The sequence below is a fragment of the Neltuma alba genome, unplaced genomic scaffold, assembly GCF_004799145.2.
Source record: "Neltuma alba isolate B1F8T4 unplaced genomic scaffold, ASM479914v2 tig00010614_pilon, whole genome shotgun sequence".
Classification (NCBI taxonomy): Eukaryota; Viridiplantae; Streptophyta; class Magnoliopsida; order Fabales; family Fabaceae; genus Neltuma; species Neltuma alba.
This window is the reverse complement of record NW_021635471.1, coordinates 116,519-141,974: the sequence shown is the minus strand read 5'-3', so window position 1 is coordinate 141,974 and position 25,456 is coordinate 116,519. Positions and strand designations below refer to the sequence as shown.

Genomic DNA, 25,456 nt, shown 5'->3' with positions numbered 1-25,456 from the left:
CAAGCTCGACGTAGCTCTTTGAGTAAATATTTCTAAACAATATTTGTTTATACATTTCCATGTCCTGCAGCCTCTAATCACCATAATGAAAGGGGCCAATCGAAACAACTAGTGGAGTGTAAGCATTTTCTTTACGATGACAGACTGTAACAGCCACCCTGTAGATACAACAGTCTGGTAACAAAATACCATCTCCGCAATGTTGAATCCTTTCTTTGATGTTTATAATCACCCCATTTCCACCTATGTTTGATTTAGATTGCAATCAAGAATTACACAAGCATAATATATACATATACACAAATATATAAGAGTCACTTATTCCAAAAAAAAATAAAAAAGAAAGAAAAATATTACTAAAAAATGGAAGAGAAGTTAGAGAATCCTCTGGAACAATGAATCTTAATACAGAGCCAGGAGAAATTCTTGCATACTCTCAGTGCACCAAGTCATTGAGTGATAATGGCTCATTTTCTCAGAGCCAGAGCCTCTAACAATGATTTTAGGGGCAAATCCTCTTTTCTATTTATTGGATGTAATGGCTCATTAAACTACATTTAATATAGGTTTGAATGATAACAAACGTTAAAGAATTTAATTATATAATAACTAAGCTTTATTGTTTTCATATATATTAGTAGTTATTGCTCATTTTTTCCACATTTTATATATTGCAAACAGTGATTAATTGCATAAAACTTTACATTTTATCAAATCATTTTTCTCCTTCAAATTTTGCTCTTCAATATATCCATCTTATCTATTCAAAAGATATACATACAAATAAGGAAGAGTGAACATCAAATGAAAAAATAAATAAATAAAAGAAGTATCATTAGCATGCATCACTCAAGAAATAAATATAAAGATGTAGAAAGGATGGTCCAAAAAAAAGTTTAAAAAATAAAAACTGGAACCAGTCAGTTAATGATAGTCTTAAACAAAGAGAGCGATTTCATAGTTGAGTAACGATTAAATAAAGACAGAAATTTTAAATCAAGTCTCAATATTGAGTTGCACTGGTGACGAAAGGACATCACGAATGAAAAGCACAGGATGCATATATACTTGCAATCTGCAAAATGTATGTCTTTGAAAACAAGAAAATTATACTAAGCAAAAAGAAAAGTATATGAAACAAGAAAATGTTTCAGAATTGAAGAAAGAGTAGCAAAAGATGATGCATATGTACGTGTTGTAGTTGTGAGGAATCGGAGGATAAATCTGAAGGCTGATACGGGAGAAGTGGTCTCTTCAGCTCCACCATTTGTTGACCACTCTCATCAGAAGCAAATGTTTGATTCATTTCTCAGTGAATATCTCAATATGCTTTACTCTGCAGATATGAAGCAAGAGAGGGAAGTCGATCTGCACTGCTCAGCAATCCACACAACACTCGTTGAAGAAAGCCTATAATAAATAGGACGCTGATGAAAAATTTTAAAAAAGCCCCACAACTTTTTGGGGGGGGGGGAAGAAATCTACTATAGTCCCCGCTTGTTACGTGTATTCCGCTTCTTTGAAAAGTTAGAGAGGAAAGCAACCTGCCCTCTACTTGCCGAAAAGATTTTTGATAATTTGAAATGAAAATATTAGAGCAAGAGAAGATGATTGAACATTGCTTAAGCTGGTTTGGACATGTGCAAAGAAAATCATTGGAAGTGCCGGTGAGAAGGATAAATCATACAGTTTGAAATCTTATTTATAAAAATAAGCAAAGGAAGAACGCTCCATAAGGTTATTGAACGGGAACCTTTTGGTCCACAACATGAAACATCCTTCCTTTAACCCCTTAAAGTACACGCCTGGAAGCGTTATGGTTCAAGCGATTCTCAAAACAAGCCTGTCAGTTTGAGGATGATAAGCTGTACTGAAACTCAGCTTAGTGCCCATGGCTCCCTATCATCTCCGAAATCATTCATCTTTCTTGTGTTTCCTTTTCTCCTTAACTTTTTGTTACCTCAGGCCATTTTCTAATCATAGTGCCTGTGAAATTTTCTAGGCCACTGGCTCATCTCTATGGCCTTCTAGGCTTATTATCATATCTATGCTAATCTGCCATGCCTTGTGATTTTCTTCTTCATCTTGTGGGGAGAGATCCTATAAAATCATCTCTACGCTCTTCTTATATTTTCCATCCTTTTCTTATTCTTGGCTAGTTTCATTCCCATTGGGGTAAGGTTAACTCCATGAATCTTTCCTGCCTTTCAGAGAACAGCTCGCTCTTGGTAGAGCAGCGTCAGCTCGGTGTCAGAGAATCATTCCTTCTTCAGAGAACAGCTCGCCCCACCTAATAGAGCGGTGTCAACCTTGTATCGGAGAATCACTTCCTGTTCAGAGAACAGCTCGCCCCTAAAAGAGTGGCGTCAACCCTTCATCAGAGAATCACTTTCTTTTCAGAGAACAGCTTGTTCTCAATAGAGCAGCATCACCTTGAGCCAGAGAATCACCTCCCAAAATTTTTTTTTCTGAAACACTCTATGGCCAAGACCAGCCGGTTGCTTAATCTCTATCCCGGCATATTCTTTTCATACCGCATCGCTATTAGGGGACTCTCTCAACCTGATTCATTTAATCACTATGGCAGTGGCATCCATCTATATGAGTCTTATCTCTTACATTCTTATTGGCCTGAATGCTATGGTCGCACTTCTCCTTGATGCTTGAGGAACATAAAGGGATATTTACTTATGCCCATTGTTACCATATTGAAGATAACTGCCCTTAATTTGTCACTTTGGGGTTACTCCAAAAATTAACCGAATTAATGTAATATAGTACACAATCCAGGTCGTATTCACTTTGAGGAGCCGAAAATGAAATTAAATCCTAGTAAATAAATGCAAGTAACCTAAACTATAAAAAGGATTTTTAATTTGATAATTGCTAAGTAAACACCTTGAATTAAATTGAAAGTAAAATATTTTTTGTTTTTTTATATAAAAATGATTAAAATGAATGAAGATTAAAGAAATGAAAGTGAAACACACAAATAACAATAATAGTAATCAATCCTCCAATTCAACAACGCAGGCAATCATCACTCTAAAACATGTGAGAGTTAAAACAATGAATTAAGAATTATAACCAAGCTTTTAATCCAACAACCGAGCCACCTCGAGTTGCCACAAAATGTTTTCCTAAAATCCCAACTTACTAACTGCAACCAGAATAGTAAAATGGGATTAATGATGCTAAAAACCAATGCTTAATTAGAACTTTTAAATCCAAAATAACAGAATTAAAGCTAGCAAGAGACAATATGATCCAAAATTCCAAGCCACCTTAGAAAATCACAATATATTAACTCCAAAATCAATACAAATGTCATAACCACAATATTATAATTGAAATCAAAGCTATAAACAACCCAATGTCAAATGCTAAACAATAATCCAGTCACAATAATCTCCAAATATAATCAGATTAAACAATAGAAATTTTCTAATAATCAGAATAACTATCCTAAGACCTAGGAATTGTTAAACAATTATTAGACAGGAAATTAAGGTAACTAAACTCCCCTTTGATGATCGGAGCTCCTGCCATTGTTGTTGAATTAGAGAATTAGAGGATCTTAGCCACGGACTGCCATCAAAATTGTAATCAAAGCTCTGCTGCAAGGTTCCATGGAGAACACGGTGAAGCTATGAAAGACAGAGACGGAACAGTGCAAGAGTGGATGGAGGATGATGTCGTCGAGCTTATGTTCACTGCTTCTGTTCGTCTACGTCAATGTTCGTTCTGCTGGTTTGCTGTGCCTATTCGTGCTGTCCCCTGTTCCTTCGTCTTCTCGCTGCCACCGATAAGAAGTCAACGATGATCTGCTCTGTCTCGTTGAATCTCTGTTTTTTTGGTTTGTGCCGTCAGCTCATGGGTATGTGTGTTTCTTTTTTATTTTTCTCTTTTGCCACCGCCACCCAGCTCGCTTGCATCTGTGTCCCCCGTCCCTTCTCCCTTCAAGATGATGATTAATTGAATATTAGGTTGGGGCAAAACGCAATGTCCCCCCCCCTTGTTTTTTTTTTCTTTTCTTTTCTTTTTTATTTATTTTTCTTTCCTTTTTTTTTCTTTTTTCTTTTTTATTTTTGAATCTTCCAAGAACCTGCAAGCAAAATTCAAGGATAAGGTAGCATTAATTGTCCTCAAAAATCAATTAGTCACAATTAAACCAAAATATGATAATTTTGCCCCTATAAAATAATAATTCAAAATAAAACATATTAAATCAATTAATCAATCAAGGTCAAAAGGGACTAATTAAGTTGACAAAACCCATATAAAAGATATCAAAATATACAAAAATAATTGAGTTTGTCAACTCCCCCACACTTAGCCTTTTGCACTCCTGGGCAAAACATCATTAAAGAAGAATCCAATAGAGACACTCAATGCAAGCAAACATAAAACTAACTAAGCATGAATGTGCAATTAACTCAAGCAACCTTTATTCCTAATCAATCAACATCATAGAATACTTCAATGCAAAGAAATTAACACAAGAAACATAGCAGGATAAAAGAAGAGAAACATAATAAAGCTCATATAGGGTACAAGTGTTTCACTCATCTCTCAAATGGGAAAAATTTCACTCAATCCACCTAGATTAGCACATACCATAAGCTTGTAGAAATTCTAATATCTCCACCACTAACATACCTTACGTTCATGATCAAGGGGACTTGAAGGGTTGTAATGTCGAAAAACAAGGCCAAATGAATGAATGGACTAACAAGTGAAATGCATGAGTAATAAAGTATCAACTCAAAGTGAGCTAAAGTACAATCATGAAACAACACCAATGTGTAGATTTTAACCTTTTGAGACAGAAATCCTTGCTCTTCAAACCACCATGGAATGCCTTATTTCAAATTTATTCTTTTGTTGCAACTTATTTTCTCTTTTTTTTTATAACTTTCTTTCTTTGGCTTTTTCTAAACATTTTCTTCTCTTTCTTGCCTTTTTCTATCTCTTTTTTTTTGTTGCTTTTTTCTTTTCTTTTTTTTGGCATCCAAACCCAAGAAGGCAAAGATATAGACATTAATAATGTACTTTTCAAAATAAAAAACCAAACGTAACTCATGCAAAACACTTGCTAAAAAAAATAAATAAAATGAATGGAATGAAAGTGAAGGCTCAAAGGGGTGAACAAAGGTTAAATGAAGTGGTTTGTATTTGGGTAAAGGTCTAGAAATGAATGCCCCTATCATCTTCACAAATCTAGGTATTAATGCAACTTTAAAAAAGAATCTAGACAAATTCTAGAGGTTAACCAAAACTAGGTGAAAATCACACAAGATGAGAAAGAATATATGGCTCAACAATCCTTCCATCAAGGCTTTCTCCAAGATGTTTCCTCCTTAAGGATCAAGCTATGAAACAAGGTTAATAACACTGCACCAAAGGCATTCTACTATGCTAATCAACTAAGAGCAAAAATCACTTAAATCAAATGCAATCAAACTCAGCCGTGCAATATTCACAAGCATTGTGCAAAAGGATTTTAAAAGAGATGCCCAAGGATTACAAAAGTCAAAATTCAGCAACAGAGAAAACAGCAACTCGCCCATATAGCAGTGCAAAACACTAAGGCGAATGAAAACAGGAGGACATAGAAACTAGCAGTAAAATTCCCAAGCAAGAATCACTCTCAAATCATGCGATGCAATTCAAAAATCAACCAATAAGGCAAAGAAGAGAGCAATTATAGCAGCAATACTTAGGAAACAGGAGCAAATCCAAAGGTAAAAAAAAATTTTAAAAAAAACAACTCAACAACTCAACAACAATCCCTCCCCCACACTTGATCAATACATTGTCCTCAATATAAGAAAAACAACATTATCTTAACCTAAACTCTCGAGTGAAGTGGAAGTTGTGTGAAGTCCGATTTGAAATTGAAGCACAACACATCACTATCACGAAGAAGAGAGAAGGGAGAGGTAGGATAAGATAATGTGAAATGAAAATAGACAAGTATAAATCAAGTGATCAGAAGAGATGGCAGAATCAAGAGGAAACAAAACAAACAACTACTAAACAGAAATAAACAGCTACAACTACAACTACTAGAGAAGTTCCCTCCCCCACACTTACTCCTAACTATCTCAGCAAACAGATATCACCAGCAATACAACAGAAAGTAAAAGAGTAGGGTGGAAGGGAACAACCGTGTGATCAAGGGGGTCTTTGATCCTCGTGGTAGTGCTTCAGCAGATGGCCGTTGACTTGTGAAGTTATACTGGTCTCCTCATCTACGAGCTCTACAGTGGCAAAGGGATATACTTTAGGAACTCTAAACGGACCTTCCCACTTGGTGATAAACTTCCCAGGCATCAACTTCAACCAGGCTTTAAACTTCAGAACCTTGTCACCTTCATAAAACTGCTTTCTCAGAATCTGTTTGTCATGAATCATTTTCAGCTTGTCTTTGTAGATTCTGGCATTGTCATAGGATTCAAGTCTCATTTCTTCAAGTTCTTGGAGCAGCATCTTCCGATTGACTAGTGAAGATTCGAGATCTACATCACATGCCTTGATTGCCCAATAAGATTTGTGCTCGATCTCCATAGGTAGATGGCAAGCCTTGCCATAGAGTAACCGGAAGGGGGACATGCCTATAGGGGTCTTGTAGGCAGTCCTGTAAGCCCAAAGAGCTTCCTCAAGCCTTTCACTCCAGTCCTTATGGGATGGTTTCACGATCTTCTCAAGTATTCGCTTCACTTCTCGGTTAGATTAACTCCATGTTTAGCCAATAGAGACTTGATGGTCCTATTACAGAAGTGTGTTCCTTGGTCACTGATGATTGCTCTTGGAATGCCATACCTGCAAAAGATATGAGAACGTAAAAACTTGGCAACAGTAGAAGCATCATCTTTCCTAGTTGGCACTGCCTCTACCATCGAGACACATAATTACTGCAAGTAATATGTATGAAAACCCGAAAGACGAAGGGAAGGGACCCATAAAATCCATGCCCCACACATCAAAGATTTCACAAAAATGCATAGGTCTTAGAGGCATCTCATGCTTCCTACCCAAACTCCCAAACCTCTGACACTTATCACAAGACTTGCAGAAAGAATAAGCATCCTTAAATAGAGAAGGCCAATAAAAACCACACTCTAAAACCCTCCTAGCAGTCCTTTTAGCACTAAAATGCCCCCCACAAGATAAAGAATGTGCAAAGGTAAGGATAGAGTGGATCTCATTATTTGGAACACAGCGTCTGATGATCTGGTCATTGCATTGCTTCCACAGGATTGGAGCATCCCAGATATAGTATCTTGCCTCCCTCTTCAGCTTATCAATCTAAAATTTAGACATAGAAGGAGGTATAACGTCAGTGACAAGAAAATTAACTATATTAGAGTACCAAGGCTCATGAACAGCCAAGACAAAAAGTGCAGAATCAGGAAATGAGTCAATAACAAGATCAGAAGAGTCAACTCCCTGTGTGCCTTCAGGTAACTAACTAAGGTGGTTAGCTACATGATTCTCCGCTCCGACTCTATCTCTAATCTCGATATCAAACTCCTTTAGCAGCAAAGCCCATCTCAGCAGTCTAGGTTTAGACTGAGGCTTCTTAAATAGGTATCGAACCGCTGTATGATCTGTAAAAACAACCACTTGAGAGTTTATTAGATATTGTCTAAACTTATCCAAAGCAAAAATAATAGCAAACAGTTCCTTCTCTGTAGTGGTGTAATTCACTTGAGCAGAATCAAGTGTCTTGGAGGCATATGCGATGACTCTAGACTGTTTCTCCTTCTTCTGTCCAAGCATGGCACCTACTGCAAAGTTAGAAGCATCACAAGACAACTCAAAATGTAAATTCCAGTTAGGTGCAGTGAGAATAGGAGGTTGAAACAAGCATAGATTTCAAAGTGTCAAAAGCATGCCTACACTTGTCATCAAATTTAAATTCAACATTTTTTTCAACAAGGTAGAAAGAGGCAAAGCAACTTTACTAAAATCCTTAATAAAGCGCCGATAGAAACCTGCATGCCCTAAGAAAGACCTCAAATCCTTTAAACAAGTAGGATAAGGAAGGGATGAAATAACTTCAATTGCCCTATCAACCTCAATCCCCTTTTAAGAGATGAGGTGACCTAAGACTATCCCTTTATCAACCATGAAATGACACTTTTCAAAGTTTAAAACCAATTTCTTATCGATACACCTCTCAAGAGCCTGCTCTAGGCTATTCAAGCACTCATCAAAACTCTCACCGTAAACAGTAAAGTCATCCATAAAAACTTCCATGTTTTGCTCTAGAAGATCACTAAATATCGCCATCATGCACCTTTGAAAGGTGCCTGGAGCGTTACACAACCCAAATGGCATCCTTCGATAAGCAAAGGTACCAAAAGGGCATGTAAAGGTAGTCTTGTCCTGATCTTCAGAGCGATAGGCACCTGAAAATAGCCAGAAAAACCGTCAAGAAAACAATATGAGACTTTCCTGAAATTCTTTCCAACATCTGATCTATAAAAGGTAATGGAAAGTGGTCCTTTCTCGTAGCATCATTCAACTTCCTATAATCTATACACACTCTCCAAGCATTTTGAACCCTAGTTGGAATCAGTTCATCATTTTCATTTCTCACTACTGTGATACCGCTCTTCTTTGGTACTACTTGTACCAGAACTTACCCACTCGCTGTCTGATATGGGATAGATGATCCCACACTCAAAACTTTGAGACTTCCTTCTTAACCACATCCAGAATGAGAGGATTCAATCTCCTCTGTGGTTGCCTAACTGGCTTGGACCCTTCATTCAAAAGGATCCTGTGTGTGCAAACTGATGGATTAATTCCTGGAATATCTCCTAAAGACCATCCTATAGCCCCTTTATGACTCTTCAACACAGAAATCAATCTTTCTTCTTTAGAACTACTCAAAGAACTGGAAATAATAACAGGCAATTTAGAATCAGCAGCAAGAAAGACATATTTCAAATTAGGGGGAGGGGTTTCAATTCTAAATCAGGTTGCACAACAGAAGGAACTAATTCTTTTATGTCAAGTGCATTCAATGCAAGCGGCATGTCCATATGGCTTAGGGAAGGAGATATAAGCTCATCATGATGTGTATGTCCTCCACTTCCCAACTCAGTGCCATTCTTGGATGACCTACAAAAAGAAGGATCGGTATCAATTTTATCACAGAAACATCAAGTAAATCACAAGAAAGAGTGGGATTAGAAGTGACTAAGTCAGTAGCAAGTTTGGAGAAGCTACCGGTGTAGCTTGTGTAACAGCTCCTTTATCATCAGTACCTGCAGAATCAACAAACTCGCCTTTCTCAAGGCTATCATCAAGTGTAATGTTCAAGGCAGAATCACAGTTAAGACAAGATGATGCATCAAAATCATGAGAGATGGAAAGGAGGTGATCAACTTCTAAACAAGTTAACACACACCACGTCACCATAACATGAGCAAAAAAAGAAGAATGAGGGGTAGATAAACAAGTAAATGCATCATCATGCTCAACAATCTCACCATACCAGTCATGTTCATGCATCTCAGATTCATGCAAATCATCAACATCATTAACAGCACAATCAATCAAATTAACACCCAAGTAAGAGCAATCTGCATAACCTTGACTCATAGCATCAGAAATGTTGAAGGTAATCTGTTGGTCCCCAAAACCCATGGTAATGACCCCGTCTTTCACATTAATTATGGTTTGGGCTGTTCTAAGAAAAGGTCTTCCTAGAATCAAAGTGCTATCGGCTTTAATCTCATCAGTCATATCTAGCACATAAAAGTCAGCTGGGAACACAAGACCCTTCACTTGCACAAGAACGTCCTCAAGAAAGCCCTTAGGATGTCTCACAGTCCTATCAGCTAGACCTAGCACAACACTAGTGTCTTTCAAGGCATGGATACCTAAACTCTCATAGATAGAGGTAGGCATAACATTTATGGCTGCACCTAAGTCTAGTAAGGCATGTGAAATGTTTGTTTTGCCTATGGTACAGGGAATAGTGTAGGAACCCGGGTCTTTACACTTAATAGGTAGCTGTGGCTTGAAGATAGCACTAACACTAGAACCCAGTTGGATTCTCTCACTATGCCTATACTTCCTCTTGTTTGTACATAGATCTTTCAGAAACTTAGCACACTTAGGCATCTTCTTAATCAAATCAAGTAATGGCACATTAACCTCAAGTTTGCTAAACATTTCAAAAAGCTCATCATTATCTTTCTTTTCAACAACTTTCTTACTCATGAGATATGAATGAGGAAAAGGCAAGTCAGAAATGTTTACCTCATCACCTTTGGGAGGTGATCCTTTCTTATTGGCTCTTTGGATTGAATGGAGGTCTCTTGAGTAGCCTTGGGAATGTCTTGAGTGGTTTTAGAAGGAGAGACTCAACTTCTATCTCTTCGTCAACCGGTTCTTCATCCTCTTCATCTTCTTTGAATTGCACTTTCTTAGCACCAATTTCCTTACCGCTTCTCAATGTAATTGCATTCAAAGATTTAGGATTTATCACCGTGTTGGAAGGCATTGAACCACTAGCCTTAGCTTGCTGTTCACTCATACCATTTGACAACTTAGTGACATAAGAAGTCAAATTAGAGGTTCTAGTTTCCCATTGCTCCATCCTATTCTCTAGGGCTGCAAATCTAGCTTCAGACTTAGATATGTGCTCAGTCATTGCCTCAATGCCCTTGAGTATTGGAGAGAACCGCTCATCATCCTTAGACTGTGATTGCTGTGGGGTAGACATGGCTCTAGAAGATTCTCCTTGTAACCCTCCATAGTAAGATTGCCCTTGAGGAACCATATTCCCTTGAAACCCCTCTTGAACCTGCCTATTGTCACCTCCTCCCCATCGGAAATTAGGATGAGCTTTCCATCCTTCATTATATGTGTTTGAGTATGGGTTCCATTGCTTAGATTGATTGGCCCTTCCTTGATACATGGCAGAAACTTCCTCATATCTATGAGGGCAAGCAGCAGAGATGTGCATAACAGAATTACAATGCTCACAACTAGGTGCAGTCATCTCCATAGAATTAGGAGTTCGAGTGTCAACAGGGGGAGTGTGAGATGCAAGCTTATTCAACTGTGTAGTCAAAGCAGCAATTTGAGAAGTGAATGTGTCCAATTGAGGAATGTGGACTGAAGAAGGATTAGCATGCATTGCATTGATATTTTTAGACTCCCTGATGCTATACTGTTGATGGTTCAATGCCATTTTTTGATAAGTTCCCATGCCTCCTCAGCAGTTAAATCAATGAGAGAACCCCCAAAGCAGCATCCAACATCCCCTTGTCTTGGGTCTTAAGTCCATCATAAAAGTATTGGACTAACTGCTCATCTGGAATCTGATGGTGTGGACATCTAGAAAGCAAGTCCTGAAAACGGTTCCAGTAGTCATAAAGTGACTCATCATAGTCTTGCTTTGCAGAGTAGATCTCTTTTCTCAATGTGGAAGTCCGGGAAGCAGGGAAATACTTCTCTAAGAATGCTTTTCTGAGGTTGTTCCAGTTATGGTAGGCATCTGCCATATGCCTAGGCAAGCTCATGTACCATTCTCGCGCTTTGCCCTCCAGAGACAAGTGGAATACCTTCCAAAGAACCTCATCCAGATTAGCTCCAACCGGCTTCATGCTAGCACATACCATAGAGAGAGATTTCAGATGATTGTACGGGTCCTCACCTGTCAAACCATAGAATTTAGGCAAAGAATTAAGCAGTGGACCTTTAATCTCAAAATTAACATCAACATTAGGGCATGCAACATTAAAAGGATCATAATTTGCATCAGAAGTAGTGGCTTCCCTAATGGTTCTTCTTCTAGGGTTACCTCCATTATTCTCTCCTACTCTATCATGTTCCCCATTATGTCCATTGCCCCCTCTGTCATTACCACCATTGTTGTTACCATTAGGATTATTAACTGTTTCCATTATGTCACCTAAGTCAACCACCAAATCTAGACCAGTTAAATTGTCTAGTTCAACCTCACTAGTCATTTCTACCCTTTGGTCTTGTCTAACTTCCCTTAAAGAACTTTGAAGCTCAGGATTGGAAGGAACTAGGGTTTTAGACCTACCCCTTCTTGGCATAAACAATCAATCAACCAGAAGCAATTAAGCAAAAGAAAACAGATGAATGCAATGCAATGCAAGTGTATGTGTATGAGAATGAAAAATGCAATGAATGAAAAATCAAGATATTTAGTTGTGTTTTTGAGAAATTTTCTATGTAAAGGAAAGAAATGCTATGAAAAATCAAAAGAAACAAATGCAAACTACTAAAAAAAATGCAAAACTAACAAAAATGAAAACTAAAAAGGCTCAACAAATGAACCCCAATCAAGGCTACTTGACACTTAATTACTAGAGAACCAATTTCTTGGCTCCCCGGCAACGACGCCACTTGAAGATAACTGCCCTTAATTTGTCGCTTTGGGGTTACTCCAAAAATTAACCGAATTAATGTAATATAGTGCACAATCCGGGTCGTATTCACTTTGAAGAGCCGAAAATGAAATTAAATCCTAGTAAATAAATGCAAGTAACCTAAACTATAAAAAGGATTTTTAATTTGATAATTGCTAAGTAAACACCTTGAATTAAATTGAAATTAACATTTTTTTTTGTTTTTTTTATGTAAAAATGATTAAAATGAATGAAGATTAAAGAAATGAAAATGAAACACACAAATAACAATAATAGTAATCAATCCTCCAATTCAACAATGCAGGCAATCATCACTCTAAAAGATGTGAGAGTTAAAACAATGAATTAAGAATTATAATTAAGCTTTTAATCCAACAACCGAGCCACCTCGAGTTGCCACAAAATGTTTTCCTAAAATTCCAACTTACTAACTGCAACCAGAATAGTAAAATAGGATTAATGATGCTAAAAACCAATGCTTAATTAGAACTCTTAAATCCAAAATAACAGAATTAAAGCTAGCAAGAGACAATATGATCCAAAATTCCAAGCCACCTTAGAAAATCACAATATATTAACTCCAAAATCAATACAAATGTCATAACCACAACATTATAATTGAAATCAAAGCTATAAACAGCCCAATGTCAAATGCTAAACAATAATCCAGTCACAATAATCTCCAAATATAATCAGATTAAACAATAGAAATTTTCTAATAATCAGAATAACTATCCTAAGACCTAGGAATTGTTAAACAATTATTAGACAGGAAATTAAGTAACTAAACTCCCCTTTGATGATGGAGCTCCTGCCATTGTTGTTGAATTAGAGAATTAGAGGATCTTAGCCACGGACTGCCATCAAAATTGTAATCAAAGCTCTGCTACAAGGTTCCATGGAGAACACGGTGAAGCTATGAAAGACAGAGACGGAACAATGCAAGAGTGGATGGAGGATGATGCCATCGAGCTTATGTTCGCTGCTTCTGTTCATCTGCGTCACTGTTTGTTCTGCTGGTTTGCTGTGCCTGTTCGTGCTGTCCCCTGTTCCTTCGTCTTCTCGCTGCCACCGGTAAGAAGTCAACGATGATCTGCTCTGTCTCGTTGAATCTCTTTTTTTTGGTTTGTGCCGTCAGCTCATGGTATGTGTGTGTTTTTTTTTATTTTTCTCTTTTGCCACCGCCACCCAGCTCGCTTGCATCTGTGTCCCCCGTCCCTTCTCCCTTCAAGATGATGATTAATTGAATATTAGGTTGGGGCAAAACGCAATGTTTTCCCCCACCCCATTATTATTATTTTTTCTTTTCTTTTCTTTTTTATTTATTTTCTTTCCTTTTTATTTTTCTTTTTTTCTTTTTATATTTTTGAATCTTCCAAGAACCTGCAAGCAAAATTCAAGGATAAGGTAGCATTAATTGTCCTCAAAAATCAATTAGTCACAATTAAACCAAAATATGATAATTTTGCCCCTATAAAATAATAATTCAAAATAAAACATATTAAATCAATTAATCAATCAATTAAGGTCAAAAGGGACTAATTAAGTTGACAAAACCCATATAAAAGATATCAAAATATATAAAAATAATTGAGTTTGTCACATATGTCTAAATATTATCAGACTCTAAGCATCATCAGGAACTTGCTCATCACTTTCTATATCTCACTTCTTAGTGCAACCATCAGCAATCACATTCTCATCTATTTCCTTTTCATAATATCCTCAAGAGGGATCTTGCCTGACTCTACTCTTTCTAACTTTCTTTATCTTCTGACCAATCATTTCTCTGGTCAAGTATTGATCATCATACACTAATCACATCACACAGTGAATATTTAATCACCTTGTTGTGTTGTGTCTAGGTCAGGCACCTAACTCATCATCAATTCTTTATTCAATTTCATCAATTCTCTATCCCTCTTGGTTTAATATCCCTTAAGGGTTTCTGCCTCTATTCAGGGATTCAAACAAACCTCAAGCATCACATCCTGTTACCTTGCCTCTATCGAGGTCACATCGATTACTTAAGGTTTAGGTTGCAACTTGGTTCCCCTACTGGGGCACTGACTTATACCCCAAACTGGCCTACTGTACTCTTAGCCACTACCCTCTTGAGGAGTCTTTTGACCTTGACTCGTACCCCGATCAAGCTCTTTCTCAGCTTAACCATTCCATTTCTAAGGGGGAGCCTCTTAACAATGACACCTATCTTTTAGGTTACTTTCTGTCATTCCTTACTTGTCCGCTATGTCCACGTCCCCTAAGAAGTCACCTCAATCTCACAACTGTAGTTGGACTAATCCTAATAACCCATCACTTTCCTGGATAGGGATTTCACTCATACTGGGCTTTGCTTGAACCAGTGCTCCATTAAACTTTTACCAGAGCCTCTGTTCTGTTTAAATACTTGCCCGAACCTTTGCTCTGATACCAAAATGAAGCATCCTTCTTTTAACCCCTTAGAGTACTGCCTGGAAGCGTCATGGTTCAAGCGATTCCCAAAACAAGCCTATAAATTGAACTTGGAATTCATTCTCGGGTTACTGTTTACTGAGTATTTTCCAGATAACAGGTCCAACTTCTGGAGGGCATAACTCTTAGCACACACATCCGTTTTAAGTGATCTACCACTTGTTTTAAAGCTTAGGATGTGTAATTTAACCACATCAAATTTCCTGCCTTAACTCATTCATTTGACAGGTCAATCTAAAGCTGGAAACTGACTATTCCAGGACTTACGTTTTATCCATTAAACAATTCTTACTTTAATCCTCTCTTCGTTCGAACATGCAACAACTAGCCTTATGGATTCCCATTCATTCATATACTTTGAGTTGCATGCCATTACATTATACATCAAACATTACATCACATTTCATGCTTGACACATCCACAATTAATTACATAATTAGCGATGTCAATCATTACATTGAAACGCATGTAAATTCTCCACTTTCTTTGCTTCCATCTTCTTGCCCTTCTTCATGCAGGCCTTCTCTTTGTCATTTGACCTACTATGATTGGTTAAGGGAGGGTGAGATTCGAAAGAATCTTAGTAACAAACAATAACCACTCCAAACATACATAGCAAGTTTGGTATTCATAACATGCTTGCAACTTAACATTTCCATAACATAGCGACATGTTTGGAAATTATCATGCATTAACCATAAAACACATAGGCCTATGACACATTTCAAACATATTTACAATTACAATGCATGAGTTCATAAAACCATATAAACACAGAACATGTTATACATGCAAGCAAATACCAAGCACATAAGAGTAGGGTAAAGTTTGCTACCTTGTGTCCTTAAGCTTTCTTCTTACTCCCTTTTTGTTTCCAACCATTAAAGTTGCTTGCTCAACCACATCTAAACCTACTCTTGGATGCCTCAAGGTCCTAATCACAGCCACAAGGGTCATATTACTCATTAGGACCAAGAATTACACAATATGAAAGACTTAAGTCCTTAAATTTAATCCCTTTTTCCTTAATTTATAATGTAGTGTTCTAGCTTTGTAAAAATTGTTCCCTTAGGCCAATCCTATACAATTTTTCCCAAGGAATCCAAATATGAGTTTAGATTCATCAAAATCTAATTCCTTCCCCTGGTTCTAGGCTAGAAATGAAATCTGCCACTTAATTTTCAGTTTTGATTCCAATGCTTCCAACTTCATTCTTTCGTCTTATCCCTACACAATTTTTTATTTTAAACACATTAGAAGCATCAAAATCATCAAAATCAAATCCTAGGCATAAGAACTAGGTCTAGCCGAAACAGTACTCAAGTTACACGATTATGAAATTCAACCAACTTCAATATAAAACCACTTGATTCGTGTTCCTTTCAAGACGTTGAACATTAATCTAACATCAATTTCATCTCCCTTCACACTCAACAATTTCGTGCAGCACCTCCCCCAAGGGTTCCAAGCTCCCAAAAATCATTAAAATCCATAACCAAACTCAACAACAACAAGAGTAGTGAAAACTACATCAGAAATCATGAACATACCTTGTTTTAGAGCTTGATCTTGCCTGGGACCACTTGGCCTTTCTTTCTCCCTCTTCTTTCTCTCTCTAGAAACCATTTTTCTAGAGCTTTCCCAAGGTTTTCATGAGGTTGGACGAAATGAGGGGTGAGGAGGGGGTATTTATAGAAAACAAGACTGAATCTGAGTCGTTGATCTTAAAAATGTGTAGCTTGATTTGGACCATCCATTTTTCCTTTTAATCTTGTGATGACAAGTGTCCCAGGACATCATGCTTACCTCATCATGATGACATCATGCTTACATCATTAAGCCACATGTCTCAAATCTAACCGTACATGTGTCTTGCATCCTGCCGTACACATAATACCTTCTTTTCCCATCTAACTGTACACTTGTCTCTTCCATTTTCCTTCATCATTAAGGCATTAAAATAGGAAGGAGATTAATATAAAATTCGTGCAAAATACCACCCTTAGGTAATCCTCCACCTATCTTGCCATTCTGTACTGTATAAGATACTTTTTCGGGTCCTAACTTTCCCAGGACCAATGGGACATGTTCTAGCACTATTTCGTCACCTCAAATAAATTCACATGGTATTATATAAAATGCCCAAAGATAGAGTGATGCTCTTTCCTTGCTCTTCCATTAAAATAATTAATAATATTTATTTCGGAGTGATCTTGACCGAATTCTTTCTATCGGTCCACAACTCCAAGAATCTATCTCCGGGTACCAATACTATTCGTTCATCACGGGAAATTCCTCTAATTTTTCTTAAGTCAAAAGTCAACCTCTAGACATTTGACTTTGACTTTCCCCAGATAGCATGTAAATAAGCTTTAAATTCCATTAAAGCCAACCTCTTCGCTTTCTGGGGACGGAATTATTTTTAAAACCTGTGATAATTCCTCAAGTATTTTCTCCCATTTTTTTCAAATTATCTAAGGCCTCCGTATACTTTAAATAATTCATTTTTAATAATATTCAAAATCAGTCAAAACCCTAGGAATTCCACAAATTCCTTCCAATGGCATTTCCGTCATTTTTAGCCTCATACAGGCGTCTAAACCTTATTCCTATTTTTCTAGAATTTTTTTGAATTGTTCGGGCTTTAACCTATCATTTTCTATTTTTTGGGATTTTTCTGAGATTTTCTGGCACAATTTTTATTTTTACCCTTACCAGCCCAAAACTTTACAAAATTACAATATTGCCCCTAGTTTGGCTTAACCTCAAAGTTCACCTCATTGAGGCCTCTAACATAACCTTTGGCCTCCATTTATCTCTATTTCTCATTGCTGGGCCCCGAGACTTTTTCCAAGTCTTTAACTTTTTCTTTTCTCAGTCCTAGAAAACTTTCCTTTTGCGATTCAGTCCCTAGGAATCCCTTTGTCCTTCCAGGGAATCTCTGAGACCTCTGCCAAAAAGGGTCTGGTAGCCTACCTATTTCAGGCTAATTCTGGTACTTCTAGGCTCAAAATCCGGGATGTTACACAACATATTTAAAGACCTGGTTATTAATAGAGTATATTGGCATCGTATGATCTATATATTTGACTTTATCTAATGAGATAAAGCTTATTGTTATTATTTTGCAATTTTCTTAATATGTTCATAAACAAGAAGAAGCAAAAATAGTACGTAACTCGCTTATACTCTATCTAGGACAGTTTTCCTTACGAGTGAACCCGACTAAGATATGCATACACACACACACACAATCTATGTTTCTTAATATAAGACCTCGTTTGATTTTTATTTTGATCTTAAATATAAGTGCTAGTCTATTTTGTGTCTCATAATTATCCATTTCTTTTAAAGTAGCTTTTGTAGTAGTTACACAGGTTAAAAGTTTAATCAAATGATAGTTTTAATTAATATATATGATTAACAAGAATCTTTCACAAAAGACAACAAGTAATCATTACAAATAACTAATTCAACAAATTTTCTTAATCTATTTAAATTAGTTAACTAACTCTCATGTTATATAGTGGAAGTAATGTGTGTGCACATGTGTGTGCGTGCGCGCGTACGTATGTGTGCGCGCGCGCGTACGTGTGTGTGCGTGTGTGAGTGAGACTGGCTGATGTATTTATGGATACAGCAGGAGCTGGTTCACATTGAAGGTGACTTTAATGCATATCATTGAAAGCCACGAAGTACGGAACAATAATTACTGCGAGTCTGAAACAGACTAAATTATTTTAAAAGATTTATATTTCTTATTTTTTAAAAGTAATTTGATTCATAAATTGATATATAATATAAAGATATGTGTAAATATATTAAAGAGATTATATAATATATATTATAATTAAGTAATTTAATAATTTTTTTAATCTTTCTAAATTAATCAATTGATTATTATATTAACCACACCAAATAATAGATATCATACTTCTAAGAATCAATCCCTCTCTTCTTAATTTTAGGTGTCTCCATTTCATTGGCCAGTGTCTTTTACGTCATCTTGTGACCCCATCTCTTGTGTCGGCATTTTCGTCTTTAGCCTTCTGGTTATGCACGAGAACCATCTGCGCCATGTTATAAAATTGCTCACCGAGCTCCTTCTTCTCGTCCCTTTTATACAGGATTTTTTTTTTTGGTGAACTATATAGGATCCTTTTTAGAAAAAAACAAATTTTTTTTCTTTTATAAATTGGGAAAACCATATTGGAGGTACCTATACTTTTTTTCAATTTTCAATTTGGTACCTATGTGTTTTTTGTTCTTAACTAAATCTTTATTTTTTTTCTATTAACATCATTAATCCTTAGATAGAGACTAAAAATATCAATAGAACAAAGTTATAAGAGCTAATGTTGCTAAAAAGATAAAATTAAATGTTTAATTAAAGGGGGAAAAAACACATAGGTACCAAATTAAAAATTAAAAGAAAGTATAGGTACCTTCAATATGGTTTTCCCTTATAAATTCTTATAATAATTGTAATGAGCATTAAATATATTTTAGGTTGAAGTATATATTTGGTCATTTAACTTTATATAATATTTCAATTTAGTCTTTTAACTTTCAAAAATACATTTTTAGTTATTTAACCCTAAAATTGTTAAGCTTAAACTATTTTTTTGTACTATTTTGAAAATTAAACTTGACATGTCAGCATTTGAAATTATTTTATCAACATTTAATATCTCAATATCATTATTTTTTGTAAACAATTTTAGGATTAAAAGACTAAAAATATACTTTTTAAAGTTAAGAGACCAATTAAAATTTTGTATAAGGTTAAATGACTAAATGTATACTGTAACTCATTTTTAGGTATATATAGACATATTCATATTTAATAAAAAGAGTAAGAAAGTATAAATTAATATAATATTGGAATTTGGTGCAGTTAGTGAGCATAATGTTGAAAATCATTTGAATTTTATGATAAATTTAATTTTCTTAACTATTTTTATTGATATGTGTGAATTAGTTAAAGTCTCTTATAACAAAAGACAAGAAAGAGTGGCGCAACATAATTATGGATATTTAACATATCATATCATATATAATTTTAAAAACAAAGAGAAATTGCTCGTTTGTTTGGAACATGATGACACACAAGTTATCGAATTTATGAAATAAGACATAATCCTAAATCCCAATCCCAATCCCAAAGTCGCCAATTCATTTTTCTTTGGATTTGTCGTTTAACTTAAAGCTAGGCCTAATTGCAACCCATCAAACGTAAACTTTACTATAACTTTTATACAGAATTACACAAATTCAAGCTCTTATGAACTTTGAATCATCTACAAATAAACATGGACCTTTAAAATTTAATAATAAACCTTTATCAGTTTTCTAGTCTATGCGAATAACACTTCATATATTATTAGTTATATACCCACTTTGATTCATATATAAATAATCTCCCAAAATTTTAACCTGCATGAGGATAAGTAATGTACAAAATTAATCGTGCGGGTATTATTTGCATAAATATAAAAGTTTAAGGGGTTCCTTGTAAAGTTCCAAAGGTTATAGATGTTATCTGTATATGATTCAAAATTCATGGAGCTTATGTATAATTTAGCCTAATTTTTATAAAGCGATATCCTTATTTGAATTTTATCTATTTTATATTTTATTTTGGATTATCATATAAACTTATGGATCTTTTATACATAGATAAACAATAATTTGGTTTCTTTTGGTGAAGCCCTTAAAAAAATTAATTAAATAATTGCAAATTTTCTGGATTTTAAATACAAGATAGATTTATTTTTAAGAGAACATTACCATATAAGCAACGGTTTTCATCAAATTAAGCTTTCCGAATCAAATCTACTATACTAACAAATTGAAGTTAATTTAGAAAATCTGTCATCAAGTTGAAGAAACAACATATTATCCTTTGTAATGATTGTCTAAAGCAAACCAATTTATTATTCAGGTACCCTTTCTTCCCAGCTTGAGACTTTTATCATTAGTAATGTTGACCTGGTATCTTTTAAGGGAATTACTGGTCTTGTGAAACAAACTAGTTGAAATTGAATTGGAACGCGTTTATCTATGGGCTTATCTTTTTCTGAAGTCAACAATGGTAGTGCTTGTTGACACAACAGCAGGAGAAAGAGCTGTTTTTTTTTTTTTTAATATTATGAAGATTGTTCGGTAACTTATGCTGAAAGATATACTTTCAATAACATTGAAAATTAACTCATTATACAATTATTTCAAAACAAGGACAATTCTGATACACGTTGAAAGAATGGGCTCATTGGAAAATTGATTTAGGTGCAAGCTAAGGGCACTCTAGTCATAAAAAATTAGTTCTCATGATTCTATGGATATATAGAGCTTCGTCATATTAACCGCGGCAGTGCTACTTCCTTTACATTGAATGGAGGGTTCACTGCAAGTTTATAATAGCTGAATCATATCAAATTTAATTATTTAGATTTCACATTTTTTAAAATCGATCCCTCCATTCTTAGTTATAATTATCTTTGAATTTTTAAAAATTTATAATATAATGTGTCACGCAAATTGGTATGAAAACTCAATGCGGGTTAACCAATTTAATCGATAAATAAGTCTCATGGTTGATCTGGTTAAGAGTTTTGGACAGACCAATCAAGTTAGATTTTATATTTTTCTTTCTCTTCAATCAAATATGTGTTTTAGTAATTCCTTTTTGTTAGATTATGTGTGATTTATATATGAATAGTATTTCATTTACTTACGAATTAATGTCTTTCAATTTAAATATAACTTTTTTTAGCATTAGAATGAATTTTTATATATCTTAATCAAATTATATTATTTTAAACATGATAGATTAGACTTTGGGTTGATCTTGATTTGAACTAACTTATTCTTAAACCATTTCCTCTAACAAATTAATAATCTGTTCGATTTTTAGTACCTATTGTAATTATGGTTTCCCACTTTTATGTATAAATATTTTGACAAGTGATTTTGTAAATTATTGGATGGAAAAGAGTTGACATATCATACCTAATCATAATTGGCTCTATATTGTGTTGTTTGTGATAAAGAAAATGAAGAATAAGGATCACAATTATTATTATCATTATTTTACAGATGGTGCAGCAGTGAAGGCTGAATAAAATCAGCAAGGGAACATAAATTTTCAAGGACAGAAAACTAAAATATACTACCAACCTTCAAAGGCAGGTTGCTACTTTTGTACCACTTGGAGGATAGAACATACAGTTTGAGTGATGGTGAGAATGAGAAGTATGATTGCAGCAATAGAAGCCACAGTTTGCCAAGGTGTGTTGCAGTAGTCTCTCCTCAGAGCTGCCTTTTTCTTGTGCCAAGGATCTTCATAAAACTCATTCAACTTTTTGGAAATGTCAAGGTGTTCTTTATTGAAATTGCAGTGAGATATATTTTTTCCAAGACCGTTAATTAACGTGGCCACCTCTTTAGCATCACCTAGCCAGTTGCTGATAATCTTTTCATGAGCAAGAACCTCCACATCTTTACTTGTGTTAACTAGGTTGTCCAGTACAAGAATATAGTCACAAAAATATGTTTGAAATGGATAATGACACTGTTCTAAAGCCGTCACATTTCGGAACAAAAATTCAGTCTTATCTTCAACTTTAATTTGAGGAATCTGTAGAACAGATCTTGAAAATTCCAAGTCTAGTAAGCACTTGCTTGTCCTTACCTCAAACTTCACTCCTGCCTCTTGTAACTCATTTGCACTATACCTAAGCATATTGGATCCATCCTCTTCGGGGAAATCCCTTCCCGGTTGGATTATCGGTAAGTAGAATAATCTAAGAAGATCTGTGAAATGCTCAATCTTACGATCAGACTCTAACTTTTGCATGTTGAGATGGCGAAAGTAGGAATATGTAAGATCAAGAAATGAAGGGTGGTTACCAGGAAAGGCAATATTATATAGCTCTTCAAGGAAAAAGAATGGAAGTTGATTCTCAAGTAACAGCAAATCATGACATATATCCGCTATCAACAGTAATTTTGATAGTTTAGCATCGTGTTTCAGCTGATGTTCATGACACATAATAAAGAATTGAATGATGAACGCAGAATCCACTAGTATCAGTTTCACAAGATCCTTCTTGTCATAGTTGATGCTCTCAAAATAAGAAGCACGGACCTTTGACTCAGATTGTTTTGCAAAGTTAATCACACTATCCAAGTTTGCCATAGAATTTTGTGCAAATCTTTTAAACATTATTTTTTTGTGCCTCTCCATTTCTTGGAGCCTTCCATCACCGTGATGGAAAGGACCAATGGAAACCACCTTAGGAGTGTAAGCTTCCTCGTTTTGAAGACGGATCTTTGCGGGCACCCTATAGATACAGCACGAACGCAAGAAGAGACCATCTTCGCTAATCTTTGTCATTGCTTTTATGTCTATGGTGATTGCCTCATCTTCAGTCTATGTATCAATTTAGATTCAGAGGGAAACCACAAATTATATATTAGCAAAGCAATGAAGGTGACCTTAAGGCTTGGGAAATATAAATGTTTTTCTTTCCTTAATAACTGAACTGTAATCTCATCACCGTTTGTTAAGAATAATTAAGAAAATAATTAAAAAAAGGCTCCAATGAATCTAACAAGGTGCGAGCAAATTAAAGGGAGTGTAACAAAATTAAGAAAAGCCACCACGAATGAAAAGCACGGGATACATATACTTGCAATCTGAAAAGTATATATCTTTGAATGGTAAAACAAAGTTTGGCTAAAAAAGGCTAATAATTGAGGAATACAGAAGCAAACTTAAAAAGTAGTAAGCATTATCAAGAAGCTCTAGAAAACAAGAAAAGGCTTCATCTGAGAATTGAAGAAAAAGGAGTATTAAAGGATGATGCGTACGTGTGGTTGTTGCAAGTCAGGGGAGCATGAATGTGATGCAGACTGAGACGAGAGAAGTGGTTGGAGCTCCACCATTTGTTGAGAGGCCAACTCTGTTTGATTTATCTCAGTATTATGCATTGTTTCTGCCATCTAAACTTAGGCAGCAAACACCAGATAGATAGATAAACGCCAGCAGATGTGAAGGAGGAGGAGAAAGCTGCTCTGCTCTGCTCAGCAGCCCACCCCAAAATATATAGGACGCACCACATTGTGTGGCTCAGCTGAAGTGGCGATCTCCTACTTCTTGACTTGACTATTAACATTTTGATTTGGTAGCTGCAGTTATTAATGATATCCGTACAAAAGATGTTTGTCGGAAGCCGTTACTTTTGCATAATTGCTGCTTGAAGAAAAATTTAAAAGAAAAATTATTGTGAGGTCTCAAAAATACAAAAATGTATATAATTGATAAAAATCGCGGCATGAAACTATGAATTTTGTTGCCATTCCCTGTGCGAGAACTTGTCATTCACATGTTATGAGATTTTTTTTAGTACTAACATTTTTTATTTTGAAAAGTAAAAAATCATTAAATAAGTAAACTTCCATTATAAGTTTATTTTTAAGTTTGATATACTACTTCCAATCCTAATTATAAGACTCAGTTGACTAATTTGAGGAGATTAATGAAATAAGTTAAGTTAGTTATTTGTAATAAATAAGTGTTGTTATTCCTAAAATATCCTTACTAATTATGTGTATTGGCTAAAACTATCATTATTAGAAAGACTATCTTGGAAAAAAAATGTATAAATATGAGAGAGAAAATGGATTGGGGTCTTATAATTAGGACCAAACTAAAAGTCAAATGGGGTTTTATATTAAGGACCGGAGGTAGTATTATTTTAGTCAACTCACATATTTAAATTTGTAAAAAATTATTTCATTAAGTAAAGTTATTATTAAATGATTTTTAAACAACACCTATGTTTAAATATGGGTATTTCATTCCAACATGTGAAACTCAACCATCACCTGATAATAGTTGGGTGAAAATATATCTCAAAAGTAGAAGAAGAGTTTGTGCCTTGTGACACCATTGATTTTAGGTAGCTTCATGTAGGTCTTAAAAATAGAAGATATATAAATATATAATTAAAGTAATATAGAGAGTAGTCAATATATTTTTTATTTTTTTTTACTCATATATATACATGTGTGTATTAAAGGACAATATTTATGTCAAATTCTTTATATTAATTATGTCAATTTTTCTAATTATACATGCCTATATGTGCTAGTTTTAAAATAAGTAAAGGAATAAATTTACCTATCATAATATCAAAAAAAAATACCTAACATCATAATAAAATATTAGAGACAAAAATGGATATGAACTTTTAAAAACAAAGTAAAATTGCCCATGCTGTTAAGTCTTATAAATGACTGTTACTTTTTTTTATATGGGTCCCACCTAATACCTATGTGTTAAATGCACTGTGGAGGAATTCTTGTTTGCTTCCACGTAATATGATCTCTATCCAATAGAAGCAAGCCCCTTCACATCCAGTCTCCCACTCTCCCTCTTCTTCATAATTACGTCACTTTATTTTTAATCTTTTTTCTCTTAAAAAACAATGTTTTCTCTGACTCTCCTCTCCTGCTCTCCCCTCCTCTTCATTCTTATCCCTTTCAGC

At 35.1% G+C, this 25,456-nt stretch overlaps 2 protein-coding genes across 2 annotated transcripts; both read right to left on the bottom strand.

Annotated features, from left to right (window-relative positions):
* Positions 1-6,177: 6,177 nt before the first annotated feature.
* LOC114757622 (uncharacterized) lies at positions 6,178-6,615 on the bottom strand. The gene has a single exon (XM_028946711.1). The coding sequence runs from the start codon at positions 6,613-6,615 to the stop codon at positions 6,178-6,180; it is 438 nt and encodes a 145-aa protein (XP_028802544.1).
* Positions 6,616-22,098: 15,483 nt separating this feature from the next.
* LOC114757621 (UPF0481 protein At3g47200-like) lies at positions 22,099-23,301 on the bottom strand. The gene has a single exon (XM_028946710.1). It carries the CDS (start codon positions 23,299-23,301, stop codon positions 22,099-22,101), a length of 1,203 nt encoding a protein of 400 aa, XP_028802543.1.
* Between the last annotated feature and the right edge of the window lie 2,155 nt (positions 23,302-25,456).

Excerpts from the sequence above, each read along its gene's own strand:
- LOC114757621 (XM_028946710.1), bottom strand. The coding sequence starts at position 23,301 with ATGACAAAGATTAGCGAAGATGGTCTCTTCTTGCGTTCGTGCTGTATC.
- LOC114757622 (XM_028946711.1), bottom strand. The coding sequence starts at position 6,615 with ATGTCCCCCTTCCGGTTACTCTATGGCAAGGCTTGCCATCTACCTATG.